This window comes from Lynx canadensis, chromosome D1, assembly GCF_007474595.2.
Source record: "Lynx canadensis isolate LIC74 chromosome D1, mLynCan4.pri.v2, whole genome shotgun sequence".
NCBI classification, from domain to species: domain Eukaryota; kingdom Metazoa; phylum Chordata; class Mammalia; order Carnivora; family Felidae; genus Lynx; species Lynx canadensis.
In genome coordinates this window covers 6,413,498-6,441,041 of record NC_044312.2, presented here as the reverse complement: position 1 = coordinate 6,441,041, position 27,544 = coordinate 6,413,498, and the positions used below count along the sequence as shown (strand labels likewise).

Below are 27,544 nucleotides of genomic sequence, written 5' to 3'. Positions count from 1 at the left end.
GTGTAGCTGGGAATGGAAGCCAGCACTTTACAAGCTGGAACACCCCCACAGAAGTATGCTGATCTCATTGGGAAGCGCTGGGGGCTGGGGCTGGGGCCGGGACGCCATGTTTGGGAAGCCCCCTCCTGGAGGACTGCATTTCACAAGCGGAGGACTTGCTGAAGATTGCAAAATGCTTGCTTAAGCGAGTTGTAGGTGACAATGCAATCTTAAAAAAAAAAAAAAAGAAGAAAAAAAAAAAAAGCCCAAACACTACAGTATATCAGATTTCCTACCTTCCTCTAAAACAAAACAAAACAAAACAAAACAACCCCCCCCCCCAAAAAAAGTGTCCTCCAATCCCAGAAATTTAAATACGCTTTATTACGTAGTTCGGTCCTAAACACCCAGGAAATGCAGGCAGATTACATCTAGTTCTTAGTGACATAACACGACCGTCTTTGCAAACTCTCGTGTGGGATCCCTCCTCCTCTACTGAGAACGCACGTTCTGATGTAGCACCACCCTGGAACGTTAAGCGCCCACGCCAAATAACAGAAAAGCGAAAGTTCGTGACAAAACCTCAGGGTGTCTGTCTCCTCTCCACCAAACCACCGCAGATGACAAACTTCGAAACACAACTCAACCCTCACCAAACAGCACCAGGAGCCCTCGGCTGTGCCTGCGGCCCCGAGGTGGCACCGAGCAGCTCCCGGAGACGCGTTCCCACGGGTCACAGGGCCCAGAATTTCTGAGGACCATTACAGCATCCCCCTCCCTCTCCGAACGAGGCCCGGTGAGCTCATGCAGCAGGCTGGGGGTGGGGGACCCACCACCAACGTGGGAGCCCCACTCCGCAGTTCTCCCGGGCCGCGTGCAGGGGGAGAAGGGGAGCTCGGGGTGGAGGGGGGGCGGGGGCAGGGGGCAGGGTCGGGGTGTGCGCAGCGAGGGGCGCCGAGTTTGGGGAGCAGGCAGCAGGGTGGAGGTGGTGGGGGCGAAGAGTTGGGCAGGGGCAGACGGATCGCGGAGCCAGAGGGGGTCCGCGAGGTGGGGGGGGGGCGACCCGGCTCAGGCGGGAAAGGGGGCGCAGGAAATGGGCGCCAAAGGGAGAAGTGAGAAATTGCGGAGGAGGAAGTCGTCCCTGGAAGAGGAGGGGCAAAGGGGAAGCGAGAAGGGAGTGTTTGCACTTTGGAGAGCGCAGGGCCGGAGCCTCCTCCGAGCCGGGAGGGGGCGGCCGACGCGCCGAGGTCCCCGGGGTGGAGGGGTGGGGGCGGCGGTCCCGGCGGCCCTACCTGAAGCGCTCCTGCCCCGCCGTGTCCCACAGCTGCAGCTTGATCCTCTTGCCCGGCTCGATCTCCAGCAGGCGGGAGAAGAAGTCCACGCCGACCGTGGGGTCGCAGGCGGGCGAGCGCAGCCCCGGGAAGCGGCCCTGCGTGAAGCGGTGCAGGAGGCACGACTTGCCCACCGTCGAGTCCCCGATCACGATGAGGCGGAACTGGTAGATCCAGATGGTCTCCATGGCTCACGTGCCCCCGCGGGCCGCCCCGCCCGCCTGCCCTCCAGCTGCCGGGCAAGTTTGGCGGCGGGAACTGTCCCTTCAGCACCGCCCGGGCGCCCGCCCGCCGGCTTCCAGCATATTCCTGCGACTGCAGCCGCCGCCTGGTCCCCGCCCTCTCTGGGGGGAGGGGCGGGGCCCGGCCGGCCGAGGGGCGGGGCCTCGGGCCAGGGGGCGGGGCGCGCGGGAGGGGGCGCCGGGCTAACTGCGCGCGACTCCCGTCCCCGCCCTCGGTAAATCTCTTTCCCTGAAAGCTCACTGGGCGCCGCCGGGAAGGTGGGTGTGGCGAGAGGACGTGACGGCAGCGGCAGCCAATGAAAGCGAAGCAAGGACTCCCCTCCGCGAGGGTCAGCCAATGAAAAGTGAGAATCGTTTTCTTACGGTCGTGGGGGCGGGCTTGTCAGAGCCAGAGTGGGCTTCTGCGAATGGGTCACTTCTGGGGCGCCTTTCTTCCCACGAAGGCCTTGCCCCTTCCCACGCCCCTGAAGGTGCCCGCCGACGGCGTGCTGCAGTCTAGCCTTGCTCAGCGCCGCCTCCCGCGCGTGCTAAGGCGAAGGAGTTCAGAACAGAATGGAAAAAAATTTGCAGAGCAAGGTCTGGATGCTTCTAGCAAGGGCTTTGGCCATTGCTCCTGCCGCCGCCGTGTATCTTCTTCCAGTACCACGAAGAGTGAGAAAAAGACCAGGTATCCTCTACATCCTCTCTGGGGACTTGCAGCCCCGAGAGATACAGAAGGGACCAAAAAAAAAAAAAAAAAGTGAGATTTTGAGATGCTCTTAAAAGCTCCCATTCTCCTGACTCCGTTCTGTAAATTGGAAAAATCCTATACTTGGCAGAGTCAGCTCCGGGATCCAGATAAACCAAGCACACCTGAATTCTGATGAGATCTTACTACTTCTTCATGCCTTTCTTAAAATTGAATAATAGTGAATTCAAGGTTCTATCTTTTTAAGTGTATTTTTGCTAAAATAGAGTTTTCAATAAGTCCACCTTTTTTTCATGCCCGCATCCAAACTTACACTATTGTTATTCATTCTCCCTTTCTTGTTTTGGAGGCAAAGGTATCGCTTTCAATATCTCATTTAATTCCGTGTCACCCAGGGGATTTTGGACTCCCTCCCCCCCCCCCCCCGTTGATCTTTTTGTCATGCTGTTTATACCTCATACCTCCTTGTCTCCAATTGTTTCTATTCCTCAGTGTATACAAACATGCTCAAGAGGTCACAGTCCTAAAGCCAAACAAAACATCTCTACATATGCTTCTCCTTTAGATTTTTGCCTTCTCCATTATTCTCCTTTTTAAACATTAGGAAAGAACTACCTATACTCATTTCCTACCCACCAGTGAGTCTTCAGCAGCCTTCTCCATACCTAATGTACCTCTGAAATTATTTTTTTTAAGATTTTATTTTTAAGTAATCTCTACACCAATGTGCGGCTCAAATTGCAACCTGTAGGTCAAGAGTCACATGCTCCCCTGACTGAGTCAACTGGATGCCCCTCTGAAATTGCTTTTGATAGGTTGCCAGGGATTTTCTGACTATCAAATCCTCTACCCTCTCCTCATCATCTGTCTTTAGGTATCATTCTTCTTGACCTCCCTGTAGCGGTTATGGACTATAATCTGTTGTAAAAGCTGATTGGCTGACCCAGCTCTTTTCCATAGTTCTCTTCTAGTCTTCCTCCAGGTAGGAATGGCCCGGTGACAACAGAGATCTGAGCCATGAGACTTAAGTAGGGCTTTTGGTAAACCTTTTGCTTTTCCAACAAGGGACTGACACCCATACTGCCCTTCACTCTTTCTCTTTTGCTTTTCCTTCCTACCTGGAAGATTAAACAACCATCTTGTGACCAGAGAGATGAAGGTTAGATGCTAAAGATGTTAGTGGAAGAGAGAGGAAGAGCATGAGTCTTTCGTGGAGTTGTTGATCTCTTGTGCCAGCTCTGGACATCTTGTTTGAGACAAACCAATTAATCCCTGTTTAAGCCACCGATGGTTGGATTTTCTATAAATTCAATCTAGATACTTTTGTTTCTTGGTTTCTACATAAGCATTCTTTCCTAATCTGTATTTTTTTAACCTTATTCACTGACTTCTCTATCTGTCATTCATTTCTTAAATATTGAAGTTCCTAAGAGACCCACTTTTCCTCTCTTTACCCTCTCCTTCCTTTTTCTATCACTTTGAACTACCTCTGGTGACCTTATCAACTCCAGTGACTTCCGTTACTCCCATACCCAAACCACATGTCCTTTCCTTAACCGCTACTCTGTCTTGAGACCCACATTTCCAGAATACCTCTGTCCTTAAGTGTTGGATACACATTTCAGATTCAACACATCTGTGTTGGTTAGGATTCTTTGAAACAAACTCCAGTCAGGGTGATATAAAAAGATAAATACACTTATCCTAAAGATACAGAGGTATTTTTATACAATCCACAAGCAGGAATGTAGATGGTGTCATAAAGGGATTGGAACTAGGAAAGAGAAAGCTGTAAGGAACACAGGCAGCATGTGTGTCTGCCTCTCTCATATTTACTTCCTTCTAACATCTGCTTAATTCTTACCTGTCTGTGAACCAGCTCTGTCTCCTCCTTAGTCCATTTGGAAGACTATGGTTGCTGCAAGTTCCATGTTAGATATCTAGACACATCCAGAGACCAATTTCCATTTTTCTCCAGAGACAATCCAGTTGGCCCAGTTTGGAACGGGTGTTTATATCAAAGAGATAAGGCCAGTGAGACAGGAAGATGTAACAAGCCAATCCCTTTGGATGGGGTATATGGCATATTAGCAGTTCTGGAAGAAGGATTGGTCAGTGGCTTCCCTTTGTGTCAAAAATATAGCCTCTATAGTGTCCAAAAGTGAATGTAGATTTCTTGTCATGTTTCCTTTTCCTGTATTTTACAGGTTAGTGTATTTAGTGTCTGTTCTAGCTCCCTGGACAGGTGAGAGCTTGTGCCCCTGAATCTAGGGGCTAGGGGTTTGTGTTTGTATAAGGAAGAGATGGAATTGGTCTAAAGGCAGCAGAATGTAGAGCTAAGGATAATCTAATACATAGCATCCTGGACAAAACTAAAATGGAAAGCAAGATAGGCAGCTCAAGTGAAGCATCTTAAAGAAACCAGGTAGATGGAGCAGAACATAGCTACAAGCCAACAGGATGGAAACGGGAAACCAGCCCAAAGAAAGGCTTCAATGAGAGGTCAGAAGCATAGCTTAATTAGACACCGTTAGCCAGAAGAAAATGCATGGGACTTTTTATAAGGTCCCCAGCCTCAGGAGAGATCTAACAAGGATCTAAGGTAAGGTAGTTTAGACACAACATTCAGGTGATTAAGATAGAATAAAAACTTCATCCATGCCAGACTCCCTTCTTAACTTTGGCATACTCAGCCAATCATTAAACCTTGTTATGTTTACAACAGTGGTATCTTTCAGATTTATGACCTTTTCTGAACTCCCCGCTGTCACTGTCTTTGTTGAGTCTCTTATCATTTCGGACTGTACTGCTCAGGAACAGTAGGCATTGGTTTCCTAGGCATTGGTTTCCTAGGTCTGTTGTAACGAAGTACCACTAACAGAATGGCTTAAAGTAACATTGTCTCATAGTTCTGGGGGCTACAAGTACAAGGTGTTGCCTGGTTTCTTCCTTCTTTGGGCTGTGAGGGAGAATCTGAACTGTTCAGGCCTCTTGCCTCGCTGCTAGTGCTTTGCTGGCAATCTTTGGCATTCTTTGGCATGTAGGTGTCCCATTCCAATCCTCCATTGTAACATGACATTTTTCCTGTATCTCTTCACATAGCCTTCCCTCTGTGTATGTGTGTGTCTGTGTCCAGATTTACACCAGTCACAGTGATGAGGACACCAGTCACAGTGGATTAGGGCCCACCATAATGACTTCATTTTAACTTGATCATGGGCCAAGACTGTTTCCAAATAAGGCACGTTCTGAAGTCCTGGAGGTTAGGACTTCTTTGTGTCTCTTTTGAGGGATATAATTCAGTCCATGACAGACTCCCATTTAGTTCTGCATTGCATCTAGAATTATGGCATTGGACACTTTTGATGACTCATTCACCCTAGGATGAAGTCTGAATACCTAATTGTGTGATATACCTCCAATCATAATGTGGCATCTGTGATCTAGTCAGTGACTTCTCTACATGACATGCTATTCATGCTACACTTTTTTCCCCCCATGCCATTGCGTCCTTTCATTATATCCCTTTCACCCTCCAACTGGTCAGCAAATTTCTATTTCTCTTTCAAGGCCCAGAACAAATATTATCTCTGCTTTGTAATCTTTCTAAACCATTTATATCCCCAAGGAGAACTTATTTTTCACTCTCTGTGTTTCTACAACAGTTAAGCAAAGAGTACTCTGTACTTCTGTGATATCTCATATCTTCTATAATGTATTTCATTTTGAATTATGGCTATTGGTTTGACGGTCTGGTAGACTGTAAGTTCCTCAAGGCCAGATGCAATGATTAACTCATTGTTACTTCCCCAGCACACACACAGCTAGTGCATGGTGGTGCTCTATAAATGCTCACTGAGTGGAAATGAACTGTTAAGCAAAATTCTCTATGTCCCTGAACTTCTATATATATGCAATCTGCACATAACCTGATGAGCTTCATAATGAACTAAAGTTGATTAAGTTTATGGTTGATACTATGATTAGTATAGATTAATATTATATGTTAATATACTATATAGATATAATATAGATTAATAATTATTCAAAGGCAAACTTTAGTATCTGCCTTTGAATAATCCATGAATAATTTTAAGTATATTTGGATTATGCATGCTGGTACAAATAATTTAATATTTTAATTAGAAATGTTGTATTTAGGGGCGCCTGGGTGGCGCAGTCGGTTAAGCGTCCGACTTCAGCCAGGTCACGATCTCGCGGTCCGTGAGTTCGAGCCCCGCGTCGGGCTCTGGGCTGATGGCTCAGAGCCTGGAGCCTGTTTCCGATTCTGTGTCTCCCTCTCTCTCTGCCCCTCCCCCGTTCATGCTCTGTCTCTCTCTGTCCCAAAAATAAATAAACGTTGAAAAAAAAAAAAAAAAAGAAATGTTGTATTTATATTTCTGGAAGTTTAAGCTTAGAAAATAAGGCACATAGGGGCGCCTGGGTGGCTCAGTCGGTTGGGCGGCCGAATTCGGCTTGGGTCATGATCTCGCGGTCCGTGAGTTTGAGCCCCGCGTCGGGCTCTGTGCTGACCGCTCAGAGCCTGGAGCCTGTTTCGGATTCTGTGTCTCCCTCTGTCTCTGACCCCCCCCGTTCATGCTCTGTCTCTCTCTCAAAAATAAATAAACGTTAAAAAAATAAAATAAAAATAAAAAAGAAAAGGCACATAGGACAGATTAAAAAAAATTTTTTTAATGTTTATTTATTTTAGAGAGAGAGAGCACAAGCAGTGGAAGTGGAGAGAAGAGAGGGTAACAGAGGATCCAAAGCAGGCTTTGTGGTAACAGCAGAGAGCCCCATGTGGGGTTCCAACTCGCAAACCATGAGATCATGACCTGAGCCAAAGTCGGATGCTCAACCAGCTGAGCTATAATTCCATGTATGAGCGAAACCATATGGTATTTGTCTTTCTCTGACTGCCTTACTTCACTTAGCATAATACTTTCTAGCTCCATCCATGTCATTGCAAATGGCAAGATTTCATTCTTTTTTTATGGCTGAGTAATATTCCAGCGTGCGTGTGTGTGTGTGTGTGTGTGTGTGTGTGTCTGTGTGAATGTCTATGTGGGTGTATCACATCTTCCTTATCCATTCGTCAGTCAGTGGACCCTTGGGCTGAATCCATAGTTTGGCTATTGTTGATAATGCTGCTATAAACATCAGGGTGCCTGTATCCCTTTGAATCAGTATTATTGTATCCTTTAGGTAAATACCTCGTAGTGCAATTGCTGAATCTTAGGGTAGTTCTATTTTTAACTTTTTGAGGAACCTCATGCTGTTTTCCACAGTGGCTCCACCAGTTTGCACTCCCGCCGACAGTGCAAGCGCGTTCCCCTTTCTCCACATCCGCGCCAACATCTGTTCTTTCCTGTGTTGTTAGTCTCAGCCCTTCTGAAAGGTGTGAGGTGGTGTCTCATTGTGGTTCTGATTTGCATTTCGCCGACGATGAGTGATATTGAGCATCTTTTCATGGGTCTGTTAGCCATCTGTGTGTCTTCTTTGGACAGACATCTCGTTCTTGATTCCACTCTTTCTCATCTCTCCGTAAGTATCCCCTCAGCGAATTCTATAGGGTGTGTATTCAAAATAAGTCTAGATTCTAGTCATTTCTCAGCACTTCCACCTCTGCCGCCACGTTCCAAGTTGCCGTCATCTGTAGTCTGGATTACTGGAATAGTATCTAATTAGGTCTTGCCCTGCCGTTACTATTGCTATTTTCAACCTGGAAGCTACCACCCTGCAAGATATAAGTCAGATCTCGTCACTGCTATGCTCCAGAACTTCTAATGGGTTCTGATATCACTGCAGAAGTCAAATTCCTTGCCTTGGTCTCTCATTACCTCTTGGGCCTCATCTTCTCATCTTCACCTTCCTCTTTAATACCTTCACAACGTACTGGCTTCCTTTTTTTTTTTTTTTTTTTTAGGATTTTATTTTTAAGTAATCTCTACACCTGGTGTGAGGTTCGGACTCACAACCCTGAGATCCAGAGTTGCATGCCCTACTGACTGAGCCAGCCAGGTGCCCCAGACTGGCTTCCTTGATGTTCCTCAAACAGGAGAGGCAGGCTGCCACCTCAGAGCCTTTGTACTTGCCCTTCCCTCTGGAAGAGCTCTTTCCTTCTGTCTTTGCATAGCCTGCTCTCTCACCTCATCCAAGCTCCACTCGAGTGTCTTCATTTGACTATATTTAAAACTGCCCCTCTACCCCCTTGTCTGCTTTATCTTTCTCCTTAGCACTTACTACCATATAACATAATATGCATTTTACTTATTCATTTCGTTTATTGTTTGCACCCCCCAAGAGAATGTAAGCTGCATCAAGACAAGGATTTGTGTTTTGGTCTGTTTTATTCACAGTGGTACTCCAGTGCCTACCACATCACCTGGATTATCACAGGCAGTAAACAAATATTTGTTGAATACATTTAAAGTTTCCGCAAGTTTCCCTCCAGAAGACAAAATCAGGGTAACTGATAAGGGTTTTTTTTCCCCCAAGATTTTATGTTTAGTAATCTGTACACCCAACATGGGCTTTGAACTTACAACCCCAAGATCAAGAGTTGCATGCTCTACCGGACTGAGCCAGCCAGGTTTCCCGATAAGGGATCTTTAAATTGAAAAGGTAGTGACATTTAATTTCAGATACAAAGACTGAAGACTTTGGATGGGAATTAAAGAAAAATGTTTCTGGGTATGGAGAATAGAGAAAGAGTTTTATCAGTTAGAATTTTGTATTTGTAAATGGAGTGTTTTGTAATCTTTTCCTACCAATGATTGATTTTGATAATAAATTTGGTGTTGAAACTAGCTGTTCTCCAAGTGGTTCTACGGGGAGTCGTGAGATGGATGACTGAGGGCTCCATATGAAGTGATTAATATCCTCACTACCCTCAATACCTGATCCTCAAAATCAGGAGCTGATTACACTGGAACTAAAGTTCTCATTTGTACTGATTAGCTAGCCTCATTTAACCGTCTTATAGGACCTTTTGAGACAAATAGAGTTTTCCAGAGTGTATGAATAGTGTGGACTGAAATAATTGCATAAAATTAGAAGTCAGTTTGAAATGTGTATGCATGCCATTCTCAATACTCTAAAAAACTATGATCTCCACAATTCTTTTCTGAATAGGGTGGTTCATCCAAAGTGAATCAGAAGTCAATTTACACTTTAAAAATATACTAATTTTCAGGATGCCTGGGTGGTTCAGTCGGTTGAGCATCTGACTCTTGATTTCAGCTCGGGTCATGATCCCAGGGTCATGGGATTGAGCCCCACATTGGACTCTGTGCTGAGCATAGAGCCTGCTTGAGATTCTCTCTCTCCCTCTCTCTCTCTTTGCCTCTTGTGCGCACTCTCTCTTTGTCTCTAAACAAACAAACAAACAAACAAAAATTTTCTAACTTGTGTAGGCATTGTTTTTATTTTGTTATGTTTGCCCCACAAGAGGCATGTGGATGGTAGAATTTCCTCTGTATACCCCTCTGTACTTAGAAGATACAACTCTATAGCCATTGCATTGTGAAGGCTTTTGCCATTTCTCAGTTGGACCAATGTCCAATTCCCCTCCCCATCTCCGATACAGTGAGCTTATATAAACATTCAGGAATTTAAACGACCTCAATAAACATGGGGAGGGAGAAAAAAGCCTGAATCGACAGAGTTTAAACCTGCAGTGGTTGGGGGGAAAAATAACTACATTAGGTCATTCAATAGAATGGAGACTCAGACGAAGCTGAATTGTAGGAAGATAAAGTTATAGTTCATTTGCATGCTCGAAGCAGTAGGCTGAAAATACTTGCCCGCTAAAAGAGGAAGAACTGATCCAAATGATAGCTGGCATATAAGAGTGATTCAAATACGTGTGTACTCCAGGAAAGTATGCACATCCTTTCGTACACAACATGCATCTGAGTCTCAGGACTTTTGTGAGAAATACATATGTGAGTGGTGAATGAAAAATCTCCCAGAATGCGTAGCTGAATTTGTCGTGTCGTCCCTCTGGAATGCCCATGATGGACTTCTTATATCAGTTGGTTGTAGTCTTGTAATAGTGCCTGTCTGTCTCTCTTGCTTCAGAAGTCATTCAGGTTGACTAAATTCTGGTCAATTCCATTTTGTATATATCTTTCAAATCTGTCTATACTTTGTCTTTCCCGGTACTGTTGCCCTGATTTTGACACTTAACATCTCTTACCAGAATTGTCATAAGCTCAATTCCTCTGGTTTTGTCCAACTCCCAAAGATCTTCAAGAATCTTTCTAATGATTAGAATAATCATATTACACCTAGCTAAAACTATTTCAAATATCCCATGTATATACATATACACAACGCTTAAAGAATAACGTCTAAACTTATTAGGATGGCATAAAAAATATGCTTTGGTACCATGGGGCTTTCCTTCATCTCCTATTTTCTGTTTGCTTTTACGTTATTATGCTGTATGTGGCTCCTGAAATGCCACGGTCTAGCTCAACACCATATACTTTGCATCTGTAGCGTTAGCATTAGATTAGGCCGTGAGTGACAGAAACAACAAAATAACAATGACTTACATGTGAGGGAAATTTATTTCTCCTTCGTGTAAGAGAAGCATGAAGTTGCACTGTCTAGGGTCAACAGGGTGGCTTTACAAAGGTAGGGACCCAGGCTCTACCAACATAGAGGAAGCACAGCTCTTAAACCCAGAAGAGAAACTGAGTTCTTTTGACATCGTTTGATCCCTAGCATCAAGCTGTAGCTAAAGCAAGTTATACCCTTGGATTTTTAAATTGGACGTGTGCTCGTAACTTCAGGCCACGGTACCTAAGGTGAATAAGGAAGAAAATGAAGACGAGAAAACTTTGATAGACTGAGTCCATGGGTAGGTGCTCTTTTTTTTTAAAAATTTTTTTTAATGTTTATTTATTTTTGAGACAGAGACAGAGCATGAATGGGAGAGGGTCAGAGAGGGAGGGAGACACAGAATTGGAAGCAGGCTCCAGGCTCTGAGTTGTCAGCACAGAGCCCGACGCGGGGCTCGAACTCACGGACCGTGAGATCATGACCTGAGCTGAAGTCGGACCCTTAACCGACTGAGCCACCCAGGCGCCCCATGGGTAGGTGCTCTTAATGAGGTGATGCATGTGGCAGTGCACTACTTGGGTACAGAACCTGGATGGGCAGCAGAGAGATTGAGGTATGAGATTTGTGAGTTAGGAAGTAAGCGGAACCGTTTCTGGTGATGATATTTATGATGCGACTCTGGAGAGTAGGTACCTCAGGTGGTATAGATGAAAACTGTCCATAAAGAGGACGCAGTCAAGAAAGTGAGAGGCCGGTGAGTTTGATGGCTTCATATAAATGCCCCTTGGTGTAGGCCAACGACATCACGTCAGAGTTTAAGTTAGCAATAACAGGATTGTCGGAAGCTGAGGTCCGCTTCTCTTCTGGTTCGGTCTTTCCTAGGGATAGATCTTAGTATGAGCTCGGGGAATAGCCCATTCAGTCATTCTTCCAGAAATATTATTTGTCTGACTTTGGATAAGTATTGTGAGTTCAAGGTCATTCTTAATGCCAGGTACCTGGGGTGTAGTTCAAGGTAGAGTCATAAATATTAATAGTGATCTGGGCTGGGGATAGGATTGACAGCTTCTTTTGAGGGCAGAAAAGTCTGGAAGGGGGTGGAGTTAGGTCAATACTTTTGGGTATGGCCTAGATTCTCCTCAGGCGGCAGTTTGGAATTCATTCTAGCACAAAGATGCAAGGGTCTTTAGGACCCCAAAGTTCGATATAAGGAAGCATGACTTTAGGGACTTAACCTGGAAAATTTTTACATCAGATGAAACTACACGTCTGTCTCAACCATTCACAATGAAAATACATGTCAGCAACTCAATGAGTTGTAAAAATTTATAATTGACAAGCAAGTTAAACGTTGTTATCTGTCTTTCACGGGTAAGAATTTATTGTTAAAACAGTTGACTTTTTAGAAGCATTTCTTGTCTGAAAATAGAGAGCAGAGTAGTTATAATAGAAACATTTAAAAGTGATTCACATGTAAGCTGGTTAGTTTTTTGTTTGTTTTGTCTTATGGCTTGGGACTTGTAATCTACTGGCTGAAGAGTAGTATCATAAGGTACAAATTAAAAAACAGAGGGGCTGGAACATAGTTTATCTTTATTCCAGTGGAAATTGCTATCTGTTTTATCAAAAGGCCATTTCTACCAGTGAACAGGTTATTCACAAACGAAGAAATATAAATGGCCATTAAGCACTGAAAAAATTGCCCAACTTCACTAGTAATCAAAGAGATGAAAATTAAATCAATGATATGCAGTTTTTACCTATCAAATTGACAGTTTTGCTGAGGGTGACTAACCTGATGATCGATCACTTTAGTTTTCCCTTACCTCACTTTTCCCATCACTGGAAATTAAATGACTCAAACGTTAGGGTATAAATCATCACAGTGAATTTCAAGATCATTAAAGAAAGCAATGTTGTTGGAATCTCTAAACTGAGAATGTAGAAGCAAATTTTCCTCTAATTCCAGACCTAAAGCATTTAGAAAATTTTCTCTACACAGATGCTCAGAAATCAATATTATTGAGGCAGAGCAAAAAGAAAGAATTGGCTCTCTTCCAATTCTAAACCTTCTCAGATGCCATTTTTTCTCATTGGCAGTCCACCAACGAGTGTTTGGGACCTATTCACCTGATCAGAGCCAAGTGCTTGGGCTCTTCTTATTCCTTAAGAAAGGATGTAGCTTTCACTACATTTTCTGTCAGGCAGCATTTCATTAGAATAGGCAGCCTGAAATGTAGCCTGCATTCTTCAATTATGCTTCCACGGACTTGCTGCAAAAGAGTGCCCATTTATTTTTGTTAAATACGCAGAGACCTAGTGAATGTTGTGTGTGTGTCTTTAAGATTTTATTTTTATTTATTTTTTTTTTAAATTTTTTTTTCAACGTTTATTTATTTTTGGGACAGAGAGAGACAGAGCATGAATGGGGGAGGGGCAGAGAGAGAGGGAGACACAGAATCGGAAACAGGCTCCAGGCTCTGAGCCATCAGCCCAGAGCCTGACGCGGGGCTCGAACTCACGGACCGCGAGATCGTGACGTGGCCGAAGTCGGACGCTTAACCGACTGCGCCACCCAGGCGCCCCTAAGATTTTATTTTTAAGTAATCTCTACACCCAGTGTAGGGCTCGAACTTACAGCCCTGAGATCAAGAGTCACACACTCCACCGACTGAGCCAGCTAGGTGCCCTGAGACCTAATGCGGTGTAAGAGTCATTGTTATGATCCTCCCTTAGTTAAATATATTGAACAGAATTTCCTTAGCATCCTAAAGATCTCAAGAAGAAAAAGAAAAAAGGTTTTTCATTTCCTAAACCACCGTCTACGGTTCTCTTCAGATGATGGTGTCTGGCCAGTAGTTCTTTGACAGCTTGATGGTCATGATTTCAGCCTTGTTTTCCAAGGCTTTCGGGGGGGGTCAATAGGGACTAAATATTATGTGGCCACCTGCTACCTGTGCCCCCAACCACATCCTGCCATACACACGTGCACGCTTTTCTTCTTCATCTCCATCCATGACCACCAGCATTGGGCTCTGCTCTTCAAATACACTTCCCACCACCTCTACACATGCCATCGTTAGAGCTGGAAGAGACCTGAAAGGTTATCCAGTCTAGTGAAAGCCCATCGTCTTAAGTTTAATTTTTGTCAGAGCGTAACAATATATAGTGGCAGTTTCAGCTAAATCCCCTATGCAACAGAGAACAGCTTCCAAAGCATCTTCAGGCCAAGGTGCAAAAATTTCAAGAGACCCCCCCCCCAAAACTCCTATAGCCCTGTCTATGTGGAGAGTGTAAAGTCACGGGTTGTGGGTGATAAGACATGAGTTTTGCAGAGAGCTGGTGATGTGCTGTGAGCTTCTCCTCCCCTCCCCAAGGATGCCTGCCTCACCTCCAGTCCAGGGAAAGAGCCTCAACAGGACCACTCACAGAGTTCAATATGTGCTCCCAGCAGTTGGGGAATGTGTGTGTGTGTGTGTGTGTGTGTGTGTGTTTAATTAATGCTTATTCATTTTTGAGAGATGGAGACAGAGTGTGAGTGAGGGAGGGGCAGAGAGAGAGGGAGACACAGAATCCAAAGCAGGATCCACGCTGTGAGCTGTCAGCACAGAGCCCGATGTGGGGCTCAACTCACAAGCCATGAGACTATGACCTGAGCCCAAGTCGGAAGCTTAACCGACTAAGCCACCCAGGCACCCCAGTTGGTGTTTTAACTACACCTGAGAAATCTAAAGAGGGAGGGGCTGGAGGATCAAAGCAGAGGTCGCGATGTGTTGGAACTAACCTGCACTTCTCTGCTTTGTTGGGGGGAAGGATGAGTAAGTGTCTTCTGTGGACCACAAGGAATCGTGCCCGTGAGAAGCCAGCATGGAAATGTCCCCGTGTCCCCTGCTGCGGGTGCACCACTGGATGCCTGCGGACTGCGGAAGGGGCAGCCAGCACTGGTCAGAAGACAGAGGCTTGCGCCCACGTCAAGGGACCCGCAGCCGAAAACTTTCTAGTGATGTGGGATTTGTGAAGACTGCACGAAGTCTGCCAAGCTGCCCAGGATTTAAAAAAAAAAAAAAAAAAAAGCTGGTTTAAAATCTTCTCTGAGACCGGAGAGCATGATGGCCACATCGCCACCACAGTGCCCGTTAGGTATGAATTCTTCTGCTTTCCTTTCCTTTCTTTTCCATGTCCTCTGACCCTGGAACGGCCAAAACCCAGGGTTGGCAACATGAGGGAGGGGAAGCACTAGGTGGGGTGGAGAGCGGTCGCTGCCTTCCTCCTCCTCCCCAAGAGCAGGCTTCTGGCTGCAACAGGCCAGAGTTGGGGGTCGGGGATTGGAGACTATCCTCGAATTGACTATGTGTTGTGTGGCCTGAAGAGAATAAGCGGACATTTTATTATCTAAGGACGCCCCGAAACTAACTGGTGTGACTTTTTACCTGGAGCTGGGAGACAAAGGGTGCCCCAGAGTGGCTGTAAGGGACCCAAGGGAGCAAAAAATCACCCGGGCCTCTCAGCCCTTGTATTGTGCAGCACCCTGTGCTGTGGCCTTCGCTACGCATCCCACCAAAGCCTACAGAAGGCATGCTTCACCGCACACAGGTGCTAATTCAAGTAACACGCTACTGGGTGTCATGGTCTGTCAACATCTCACCTTCTAACTGTCACAGCTCCCCCACTCCTTCCCGAAAATCCAGGCCACACAATCCCAGATCCCTATCCTTGAATACGTATTGCGTACAATCCTTTCAGGTACAGATAGATAACAAAAACCAGCCGAGCTGTTTTAAGTAGAAAAGTATTTAGTGCAGGAATTCAGTGGTGGAAACTGCGGACAGGGCTGGAGGGCCGGGCTGGAGGTGGGGACGCCAGCAACGACTCCCAGGATAGCACTGGCTCCTGGAGCTGCCCTGTCTGCTCTAACCAAGATGCTGGGGGAGGGAGGAGGAATCAGCGATTGACTCCAGGACCATCCCCTCCCAGCTTGGATACAGGGACCAGGGTGGCTGCCGCTAATCTGCTGGCTCCAGAGCCATTTTACACTCGATATATCCACAGCAGCAAAGAAAGGTGCCATACATGTTATATATTTTTTAAAAGTTTATTTATTTTTGAGAGAGACTGAGTGTGAGCGGGAGAGGGGCAGAGAGGGGGAGACCGTGAGTCCGAAGCGGCCTCCAGGCTCCGAGCTGTCAGCACAGAGCCGGACTCGGGGCTCGAACTCACAAACTGTGAGATCATGACCCGGGCCGAAGTCGGACGCTCGACCGACCGCGCCACCCAGGCGCCCCAGAGGCCATGTGTGTTACATACTCAGTGTCTCCTTGACCCAGTCCTGAATTCACGTGTCTGAACATGCATGGGACTGATGAAACTGAAGTCTTCCAGAGACATGGGTGAATGTGATTGTAGCTTTCCATCCACTACACAACCAGAGAGGCACATGAGATTAGGATACTCAGTGAGCCAGTCCACTGCACCTGCTCCACCATGGCTCTTTCTCACTTGATACACGTTTTGACTTGGTGGATTACTTGCGCCAGCAGCTTGCCAAGAAAGGATGCATAGCCAGGAATGTTTTGAGAAATTTCATGTCTAAAATGTCTCTATCTTCCTATTTACCTAACAGTTTGCCCCAGTGTTTAATGGTTGGAAATCATTTTCCATTAGAATTTTGAAGACACTTTGGTATTTTCTCCTGGGTTCCAGGGTTGTGGTTAAGAAGTCCATTGCGATCTTGGGGCGCCTGGGTGGCGCAGTCGGTTGGGCGTCCGACTTCAGCCGGGTCACGATCTCGCGGTCCGGGGGTTCGAGCCCCGCGTCGGGCTCCGGGCTGACGGCTCGGAGCCCGGAGCCTGCTTCCGATTCTGTGTCTCTGTCTCTCTCTCTGCCCCTCCCCCGTTCGTGCTCTGTCTCTCTCTGTCCCCAAAAAAATAAATAAACGTTGAAAAAAAAAAAATTTAAAAAAAGAAGTCCATTGCGATCTTGATTCCTACATGTTTGTGTGGAAACGACTGGCTTTTCCCCCCTCTGATCCACTTTTCAGACCCTTTCTTTATGTGTGGTTTTATAAAATGTTACAGTGATGTGACTTTCTCCTTTGCTGTGGATTCCTTCATGTGGATACTCTTGCTTTTCCATAACAGGATATTTTTGGTATTTGTTTTCAATTCGAGAATTTCCTTTTCTTCATTCCTTGATTCTCTTCCTAAAATGCCTTCATCCTCTTCCCGAAATGCCTCAAAAGTTGGATGTATCTTCTGATTTTGGATATATCTTCTGATTTTCTTATTATCTCCCTTTCCCCATCTTTTTGTATCTTGGTTTCACTTCTTAGTAGATTCCCTCAACTTTATCTTTCAATCTTTCTGATGAATTTAAAATTTTTCCTACCAGCCTTTAATTTCCAAAAAGTTTTTGTGGTTGTTGATGCTTTCTGATTATTTTCTTCTTATAGCATACTGTTCTTGTTTTGTAGATTCATCATTGTATTATCTCTCTGGTGATATTATTGTCTTGAAAGCTTTATTTCAGTCCCAGCTTGGTCTTTCTTTCTCTGACTTCATTTTATTCTGTTTAGTGGCTTGTTTTGGCTTCTGACTTCCCACACTAGCGTTCAGCTTCCTTAATTCTGCTAAGTCAGCTGCCAATTGTTCCACTATTTTCATCTTCGGAAATTTGGTTGACACTCTTATCTGCTGACTGCTGTCGACTTCCCTTCTCTTTTGTCCTTGTGGGTTTATGTCTTCCTTTTTTGTTTTGTTTTGTTTTTAGTTCATCTGTTTACTATATCACTCCCTGGGGTTTTGGAAAGGAACAAAGATAAACATACACGTTCAATACACTATATTTTAAAATGACTTTCATTTGATGTGTGACGCATGAAGATCCAGGGGAGTGAGGTGCTCTGCCCAAGGTCCAAACACTAGTTTGTTCCAAAGCTAAGCTAGTCCTTAGTTCTTCTGATTTAAATTTAAGGTTATTACCTATTTCTGTTCTACCATTCCTTCCCTCCTCTCACTAGCACTTGTAACTCTCTGATACTCTTCCTGTATTATTCATTCATTCATTTATTCATTCATGTCCTTCCCCAACCCATCTTCCATACTGTCTATATGCAATTGCTAGAATCTTGCCCAGCACAGATTAAACACTCAATATTTAATTATTCAATTAATAATGACAAGGTGGGTGACCCATACCGTAGATTTCCTCTCACTTAGGATTATGCTTTTAAGGAAGACAAACTCTTCTCCGGGTGATGGTTGATGAGAGGATTTCAGACATGTTGACTTGGGGTTTGGGAAGATAACATCTAACCTTCTCTCTTAAAAGGCAGAAGACAGGGTGATTGGCAGCATGGAATTTGAAGACAGAGGTAGGTTTCAGTCTTGAGTTCAAATTCTACTACTACCTCACTTAAAACGTGCATAGCCTCTTCCTCCTTTTGAAAAGTCTCAGCACATAAGTAAATCTGAGTTTTAAATCCCCAGATCATTGTATTCTTTTAATTTCTTCTCTCCCCCCCCCCCCCCCCCACTCTCCATAATTGTTCTCCTCTTTTGGAGTTCTATGGTATCTGTTTTTGAAGAAAGAGGAATTTCTTCCTTTGTTTGCATGGGTAAGTGCTAACCATATTTTATAGAACTTGTGTGAGTCTACTCCCCACCCCCAGGCTAGAAAAATCATTTTTTATTGTCTTTTCCTAAATCTTCGGAGTATGCTCACTATCGTGCTTAACAATGCTTTGGTTTTTTATTAATACTAGACATACATTCTGACCTTTAGTGCTTTTGGCTGAAGATCACAGGAAGATAGTATAGCAAGTAATTACATTTTACTTCTAGCCCTTATTTCTAATTGGTCCATTACTTCTTGGTAACTTAATAAAGCTAAGAATAAAAATCCTTTCAGATTACTGAAGAACTCTTTTGTAGGTCATATAGAAATTATTATTGTGTTAAGGCTTTATTCTGGGAAATACCAGACTATGGCAGAGCTCCCAACAGGTTTCCCAAAAGGTTACATAGACTAAGAATCTGTCTCATTGGATTACTTTTGCCTTCCAAGTATTTGAGTATGTATAATCTTTCCTAAAACAATGAAGTGATATACTTTCCTTCTGCTATTGCAACTTGGATACACATGGAGGCAGTACAGTCTAATGGACAGATCCAAAGTTGACCGACCTGCTTTCACATCCGGGATCTGTTGTTGACCAGTAGTAGGATTATGCTCACTGGTGTGTGTTATTAAACCCATACCTTTGTATTTCCATACATAAAAGGTTGCTTTCTGAATTAACAAAAGAATATTGTACATTTGGAAGGGCTACATCAGTTTGATATCAGTGGGTAGTAACAAATCACTTCTGAGTGACAGACACAAATTTTTACTGTATATTCTCTATACATCTCTATCTGGATGTCTTAGAGGCATTCCGAACACAAAAGTCCAACGTAAAATTCATTATTTCATTATTTCCCATGTCAGACTTGCTCCTCTCCCTAGAGTCTTCCAAGAGGAAAAAAAAAAATCTTTTGTGCCTTGCAGTAGTCAGAAGCCGGAAGTTAGCCTTGAGTCCCCCTTCCCCTTTACAAGGAAGTCCTGTCGGTACTCAGCTTTGTAGACTCTACTTTCTAAATATGTTCACACTCTGTTCCCTCCTTTCCATCCCTAGTTTAGGCTCCCTATTATCTTTGCCTGGACTATTACACTTGCCTCCTTACTAGCATTTCTGCCCTGTCCTATCCATCACACACATTAATGTCTCAACAGTCAGGACATTCCTAAGCTTCCTGGTGTCACAAGGCTTCAGGAGGCATCGAGCTCTTGAAGGCATGTTCCTGCTGACCTTTCTGACCTTGCCTTTTACCACATCTTCATGTGCCCTCGGTGAGCCAGTCACACCTTGTGTTTGTAATTCTTCTTCCTTTTGCCTGCCATGTTCTGTTTCTTTGTCTACCAAACCTCTACTTTTTACGAAGCTGCCTTATTCATCTCAGTGAAACTATTCCTGATCTCGTTACCCTCTCAGTGCTGTCTCTTGCCTTTTGCATCAAGAACCTCCTCCATTCTACCTTCCACGGAAACCACTATTGAACCCTCTCTGGAGACTTGATGTATCTGTTTAAAGGCCCAGACTGTGGAATCAGCAAATCTGGGTTTGAATGTGTTATCTATTAACTGTGTGACTTTGAGCAATTTGTATAACCTCTCTCGACCTCGGTTTCTTGTTCTATAAAGTGGGGATAATAAAAACATGGTAAGCACATAATGATAATAATAATAAGCATTATTATTATTGCTTCATTTTACTTTATTTTAATTGGTGATTTATATGTCTGGTTTCCTGCCTTGCCCACAAGCATCTGAAGTCGGAATGTCCTTAACTAATTATTAAGCAACATTAACTAAGCACTTCTTATGTGCTTACATCCACTTACATATTTGTAGACAAACACTCCATCAGCCTTCATCTTGCATAAGTGAGCAATATGCATTTAATTTGAAAACATTCCAACATTTATCCCTCTTGATCTGTCACAATTTCTCTTGGCATAATTCATGAAAAAGAGTTTTGGTTGGTATCATTCTTGCTTTTTCATTATTCTTTAGTGAAATTTCTGTATCTTATTATTTGCCTGAGTAATATTGAGAGATAAACTTCTAAAATAATAATCATTGTCATCACTCCTATTACATACGTCTGTTTCTTGCACTGACATCCATTAAATGTTTTGGCTTCCACAAAAGGTGGCCTTCTAAGTGAGGGCATTTGCTAGGTTGGTTCTCTTTTTTTCTACCTGCATTCTCTTCCTCAGGATATTTAGTTTCATTTCCTTGTCCAGCTGCCACTGCTAGGCCAGAGTTCCAGATCTCTTGTTCTAACAGTATTTTCCATTTTTTTTTAATTTTATTTACTTTTGAGTAGCTTGTGATCAGTCTTTTATTTTTTACTTTTTTGATGTTTATTTTCATTTATTTAAAAATTTTTTTAATGTTTATTTATTTTTGAGACAGAGAGAGACAGAGCATGAGCAGCGGAGGGGCAGAGAGAGAGGGAGACACAGAATCGGAAGCAGGCTCTAGGCTCCGAGCTGTCATCACAGAGCCCTATGTGGGGCTCGAACCCATGAACTATGAGATCATGACCTGAGCTGAGGTCAGTCGCTCAAACGACTGAGCCACTCAGGCACCCCTCTAGCAGTCTTCTCTATGTATTTTAAACAGGCCCAGACATGACCCCCTGAAAACATAGCTATTCCTTGAAGCTTGAAAATCAAGCCCGTTCTCTTCTTCCTTTCTTAGTCTGGTCCTTTGTCTCTTCTTGCTAAGCAATCACCAACTTCTCTGGGTTTTAAGGATGCCTCCTTTGTTCTGGTTCCTTCTTCTTTATTCCTATTACCACGATTCATGATCCACTGGACCCTGCTACAGAATCCACGCTGCCGTAATGACCTGCTAATGGCTCTCCCCGCATTCAACCCTTTATTTCTAATGTGTTCTACAGGAGCAGCCTTCTTAGTACTGGACTGCTCAAAAAGCCTCTTACGGACTGTCTATACAGTGGAACTGAAACTGCTTGACCTCAGTTCAAGGCCCTTTCTAGTTGAACCCCAACCTACATTTCTTTCCTTGTCTTCTGTTTCGTATCACGAAGTCCCCTCTTTCAGCCAGGCTGTTTGCTCGTTCTTCCATGCTGAGACGCAATACTCTACTTTTTACCTTGATTCCAAATGCTCTCTTACTCATCACCTATCCTAGGTCCTAGGCATAATTTAAAGCCCAGGAAAAAAAAGGTGTTTGTTTTTTTGAAGTTGTTTCTGATTGAGCCTGGTGCTGTCTAATCTAATTTTGAATCCCTTTAGAATTTATAGCATTTGACATATAGTACTTTACTTTGTCAGTTTTTATCGTACATGCTTTCTTTCCCCTGTATATTGCTAATTTCTTGATGCCAAGGACACATATACATATTAATATATATATTAATGTTTTGAGCCCAAGGACCATATACATTAAACCCAAAACGGGGACCTATAGTCTATGAAAATACGACAGTACTTGTGGGAAGACAGTACTGTGATTTGAATTTAGAGCACGTGTGACTTATGGAAAATCCACCCAAATTTCAAATTTTATCAGTTTCTTTCGTTAATGCATTTAAGTTTCTTTTCCAACAAACGCGTTTTTCAGGACGGTACAGGCACTGTTATTTGGCATATATGAGTTGAAAGTTTAACTCTTCTTTGTTTTATTTTATCTGATTTAATGGGGAAACAAGTAAATCAAAGCATGAAAATCAAATATATCAAACCTCAGAATAGTCTTAGGTGATTTATTTTGACAAGTGTTTAAATTATTTAGCAATTCTGAATTCATTTGATTTTAATTATTTATAACAACACATTAGTAAATGTTTTGAAGAGTGTTTTGTAAAAGTAGGCAGCATCTCAGTAAATATCGCAATAACCCTGCCATTTAATTTTTGCTGACAAGTGGGTTGGGCCTATGAGGATAATTTTAAGAGACGTTAGGGGACACTGTTTCTGCAACTAATACAGGATGGCACTATACTTACCCTTTCTATTCTTTGTGCTGCCATATAGTTTTTCAATACTTTTCAAAAACTGTCAGCAGTTCAATAAGACTTTTAGTTCATTCTTGAGCTTAAAATATCATTTTTATGTGCTCAATGGTATATGCCCAAATTTCTCAAGTGCTTACCTACTTACTTTTTAACAGCAGCACTTTTCAATGATGTTCCATTACATCCTAACTGTCCCAACCTCTTCTCTTTCTACTTCTGCTTGGAAATTTTTCAAAAGCACATCAGTATTTGAATAATAATGCAATAATCTACAGTGTAGATTTTATGTGGAGTAACTCCATGTAATGGACCTATTCATTTTGCCCCTTAATTATTTTCCTTTGACGTTTTCAATAAAATCACTTAGAATGAGATTAGTGTAAAGAGGGCACCCCCCAAATTTGTTGGCTTTGAAAGCAAGACCAGGAAGAATCAGTGCATTAATTATGTAACTCCTGCAGTGGGTACCACCCACAGGAGTATCCACTTTAAGACTTGTATTGCTAATAAACACTGAGCTTAGTGTTTATAATCCCAGTGCTCGTAAATTACCCAGAAACTTACAACCTTCCGCACTATCCAAGATAGAGAGACATTGTATGTCACAGATATAAATATTCCACTTACTAGTGAGATGGAATCATATCTTTGTAAATATTTCAGAAAGCATCTCTAACTGATAAGTACATTAAAAGAATTGACAGTAGCTAGGCTGTTACAAGATGTCTGTGGTCAAGATTTGAGAGGTAGAGGTGAGGCAGAAGCCATCTGTTTCTTCTGCTGTTCAGCATGGGTAGTGATGACGTGGGGTTCTTTCTGCAACAACAGTCCAGTGGCCAGGTGCTCACTATTGGCAAATAGAGGGTCACTATACTCATTGGGATGATTGATCTTGACCATCCAGGAGAAATAGGTCTCCTGCTATACAAGGGGACAAAGAGTTTTTCTGGAATCTTGGGAACCTTTTGGTTTGCCTCTTACGTGCCAAGCCAGAAAAGTTCATGGAAAACTAGCTTCCCAATGCAGGCAGGACTCCTCAGGAAATAAACAACAATAAATAAATGTGTCCTTTAGTGTTTCTGTTTTCCTGCTCAGGGCTTTCTCTGACATCAGGAAAGTTTGCTGAAGCCATGCATGGGGTTCCCTACATGGAGAAGAGTTAGTGCCCAGGGGCAACTCTCTGCCATCAGGGATTAGAGGTGGATAGATTCCCACCTCCGTCCTTGAGAGGGGACAACTCGGAGTTGCATTGAATCTGTTCCTCACAGAAGTCCCAGTGGGATCGGCAGCTGTTGCCCACGTGATAACCGGCCCCACAACCAGTTCTGCTCTCTTTCCCCTTTCCTATCGCATCCCAATCTTCACCCTTCCTCTGGGAGGTCACCTCCCAAACAAACAGGTGCATCAAGCCCCCGTCTTGGGCTAATATGCATATACTTGAACCAATTTCCTTTATGTTTTTCCTCTTCCTTTTCCCTTGTATTTGTATGGGTGTGTTGGTGTATGGGTGTGTTGGTGGTTAACTTGATAGTTTAGTCCACCTGTTACAGAACATGGTTCTCTGGACTGAATGAGAAGAGGAGCGAACACTACCCAGAGGTGGAGGCAATGATTCTTTGGAATTTGCATTTACCCTTCTTGTGAGAGACCGTGCATGTCTGAAGGTAACTACATTGCATGAGGCAGGAACAGGGTGTTTTGCTCTCGCCATTGTTTAGAACTTTAAATATGGAGGTGCCTGGGTGGCTCAGTCGGTTGAGCATCCTCAGCTCAGGTGATGATCTTGCGGTTCGTGGGTTCAAGCCCCATGTAGGAATCTGTGCTGACAGCTCGGAGCCTGGAGCCCGCTTTGGATTATGTCTCCCTCTCTGCCCCTCCCCTGCTCATTGTCTCTCTCTCAAAAATAAACAAACATTAAAAATTTAAAAATTAAAAAAAAAAGTTTAAGTATGGGTACAAATGTCCATAAAGGTTGAGTAGCCAAAGGTCTGAATTATGGGGGACATAATTCATAATTTAGCCTCCATTCCCAAGTCTCCCTACTCTGCCTTCCTATACTGCAGAGTCTGAAAAGTTACCAACTGTTGGGATACTTTCCACGAATTAGATACATTTGTTATGAATTAAAGGTGGAAGTGAGGTCAAGGCCATCTGCCTGTCACTTCCAGTATTTTCTACCAGCTCCTAGAGTCACAGGGGTGTTTTTTTCTCAGTGTCCAATTTCTAGCTGTGCAGATAGCAGGAGGCCAGGCGTGGGGTCTCTGACAGGCACACAAGAGCTCACAAGGACCATGTGCAGCACCAGTGACTTCCTGACCCATAGTATGTTCTAGAGGCAGCCTGTGTTTCCACTTCCCTGGCTGTAGCCAAGGTGTGGCTCCTCTGCTGGGCTAGTTCTGTGTTCTTCCTAGAAGTCACCCCTGGACATCAGGCTAGAGTCTGCTTCTCCAGGCATTCCAAACATTTTTTGTAAGCACCTGATTCCAATTCCCTGATTTATATCCTTTTATGTTTATAAGGCATTGTTTTTTTTTTTTTTATGTTTATTTATTTTTAAGAGAGAGACAGAGCTCAAGCCAGGGAGGGGCAGAGAGAAAGAGAGACCCAGAATCTGAAGCAGGCTCCAGGCTCTGAGCTATCTGCCCAGAATCCAATATGGGGCTCGAACCCACAAACCATGGGATCATGACCTGAGCAGATGTTGGATGCTCAACTGACAGAGCCACCCAGGCGCCCCTTGGGGGGAATCTGTTCTAGACTCTCTCTTGCTTCTGGTGGTTTCCAGCAATCCTGGGAGCTCCTTGTTCTGCAGCTGTTACTCTGATCTCACCTTCCTCATCACACGGCCTTCTCCATCTATATCCGTCTGTCTCTGTGTCCACATTGCCCTCATAAGGGATGTTGGTCATTGAGTTAGGACCCAGCCCAGTTCTGTATGACTTCAACCTACTTATCACATCTTCAAAGATCCCATTTCCAGTAAGGTCACATTCACAGGTACAGGAATTAGGATTTCCATATACCTTTTTGGGAAACACAATTCAAACCTTAACACCAAAAGTAACCACTATTCTGATTCCTATCGTAATGGATTAGTTTTGGGCAGCTGGGTGGCTCAGTCCATGAAGCATCCAACTCTTGATTTTAGCTCAGGTCATGATCTCACAGGTCGTGAGTGGAGCCCTGCGTTGGTGCAGAGCCTGCTTGGGATTCTCTCTCTCCCTCTTGCTCTGCCCACTCCCTCACTCATGCTCTCTCTCTCTCTCTCAAAATAAATAAGTAAACATAACAGATTAGTTTTACCTTCTTGAGCTTCTTGAAACTCATATAAATGGAAGCACAGAGTAGTTCTGACTTTTTTCACTCAATATATGTCTGTAGAGTCACCATCCCATGTTTCACATATCAGTACTTGGTGTTTTTCCCAACACATTATAGTATTCCATTGTGGAAATTTATCTGTCCTACTGCCGATAAACATTCAGGTACTTTTGAGTTTGGGGCTCACTAAAACCTGATTTTGCCCACAGAACTCTTCTGACACCAAGTGTGCAGATTTTTCACACCAACAACCAATTCTCCCACCCTCTGGGTGCCAACTGGGTGTCCTACAACTCAACTCAGTTCTGTAACTAAGTACCTGGCATTATTACTACAGACCCCACAGGTTAAAGGCTCAGCCTTACATGACTGCCTCTACTTGAGATGCCAGTTGCAAACCTGGGCCCCCCGTGCTTCTGACCAGCCAGCTAGCAAGTCAGAGGGCTCCCCTGACCTCCTTCTCAGGTTTGATAATTTGCTTAAAGGACTCACAGAGCTCAGGAAAATAGGTTACTTACCTATTTATTTATTTATTTATTTATTTATTTATTTATATTGTTACCTACTTATCTACTTATTTTACAGGATAAGACTCAGGAACAGTCCAAAGGAGGAGATGCATAGACAAGATGTGGGGGGTAAGTAGGTAACAGAGCCTCCATGCTCTCTCTTGGGAACACTACCCTCCAGCACTTCCTGTGTTCATCAACCCAGAGCTCTCTGAACCGTATCGGTTAATGTTTTTATGGAGGTTCCATTATGGAGGTGCAGTTGATAAATCACCGGTGGTTCACAATGAACTGAATTCTAGCTCAGAGAGAGAGAGAAACCTCTCTCCTTCCTGGAGGTCAGGGGGGTGGAGCTAAAAGTCCCACCGTCCTAATCACATGGCTGGTTTTCTCGGTGACCAGACCCCAATCTCGAAGACTCATCACATTGGCATAAACTCAGATATGGTTCAAAGGGGCTTATTATGCATAACAGAAGATGCTTCTCTTACCCCTCTCCCTCAGGAAATCCCAAGGGTTTTAGGAGCTCTATGCCAGGAGCAGGGACCAAATATGTATTTCTTATTATGTCACAACATCACGGGGGTAATATTGATAAAGATGCTATGAGCATTCTTGTATATCTCGTTTATGCAAATACGTATTTTCTTTTTGGTATACACCCAGAGCGGGATTGCAGGGTCTTGGGGAAGCGTATGTGCAGCCTTAGCAGGTCTACAGTTTAATGAAGTGATTGTATTTTTTACGTTCTCACCAGAAGTCTATAACAGTAACAGAAATTCTGCATCCTCATCAATATTTGGTATTGTCATTTAAAAAAATTAGCACTTCTTTTTTTTTCAATGTTTACTTCCTTTTGAGATAGAGTCAGAGCGTGAGTAGGGGAGGGGCAGAGAGAAAGACACAGAATCTCAAGCAGGCTCCAGACTCTGAGCTGTTAGCACAGAGCCCGATGTGGGGCTCAAACTTGTGAACCGTGAGATCGTGACCTGAGCCAAAGTCTGACACTTAATTGACCGAGCCACCCAGGTGCCCCCCAAAAGTAGCCCTTCTGTTATGTAGTGGAATGTTATTGCATTTCCTTGGTGACCATTTGGATATCCTATCTTGTGAAGTGCATGTAAATATATTTTGCCTATTTTTTACTTAGGTTGTCTTTTTCTTCATTTGTAGTTATGTATTGTGGGTATGAGTTCTTTGTCAGATATATGGATTGTAAATATCTTCTCCAAGTCTGTTGCTAGTTTGTGTATTTTCTTCTTCTTAAAATATCTTCATGGTTCAAAATTTTATGTTATAGATTAAGTAGATGCAGAGTT

The 27,544-nt window shown here is 43.7% G+C and overlaps 2 protein-coding genes across 3 annotated transcripts in view; one reads left to right on the top strand and one right to left on the bottom strand.

Annotated features, from left to right (window-relative positions):
- The window catches only part of RAB39A (RAB39A, member RAS oncogene family), a 29,749-nt gene extending 28,224 nt beyond the window's left edge, over nt 1–1,525 (bottom strand). Inside the window, exon 1 of the mRNA XM_030333496.1 lies at nt 1,272–1,525. Within this exon, the coding sequence (XP_030189356.1) occupies nt 1,272–1,498 (227 nt within the window). The 5' untranslated portion in view covers nt 1,499–1,525. The remainder of the gene's footprint in view (nt 1–1,271) is intronic.
- Nucleotides 1,526–1,657: 132 nt separating this feature from the next.
- Nucleotides 1,658–27,544, top strand: part of SLC35F2 (solute carrier family 35 member F2) — a 101,647-nt gene continuing 75,760 nt past the window's right edge. The window contains exons 1-4 of one of the 2 annotated variants that reach the window (XM_030333495.1): nt 1,658–1,896; nt 14,625–14,951; nt 18,138–18,180; nt 26,302–26,354. The gene's annotated coding sequence lies outside the window, so the exon portion shown is untranslated. The remainder of the gene's footprint in view (nt 1,897–14,624; nt 14,952–18,137; nt 18,181–26,301; nt 26,355–27,544) is intronic. The other variant, XM_030333494.1, reaches the window with a different exon arrangement.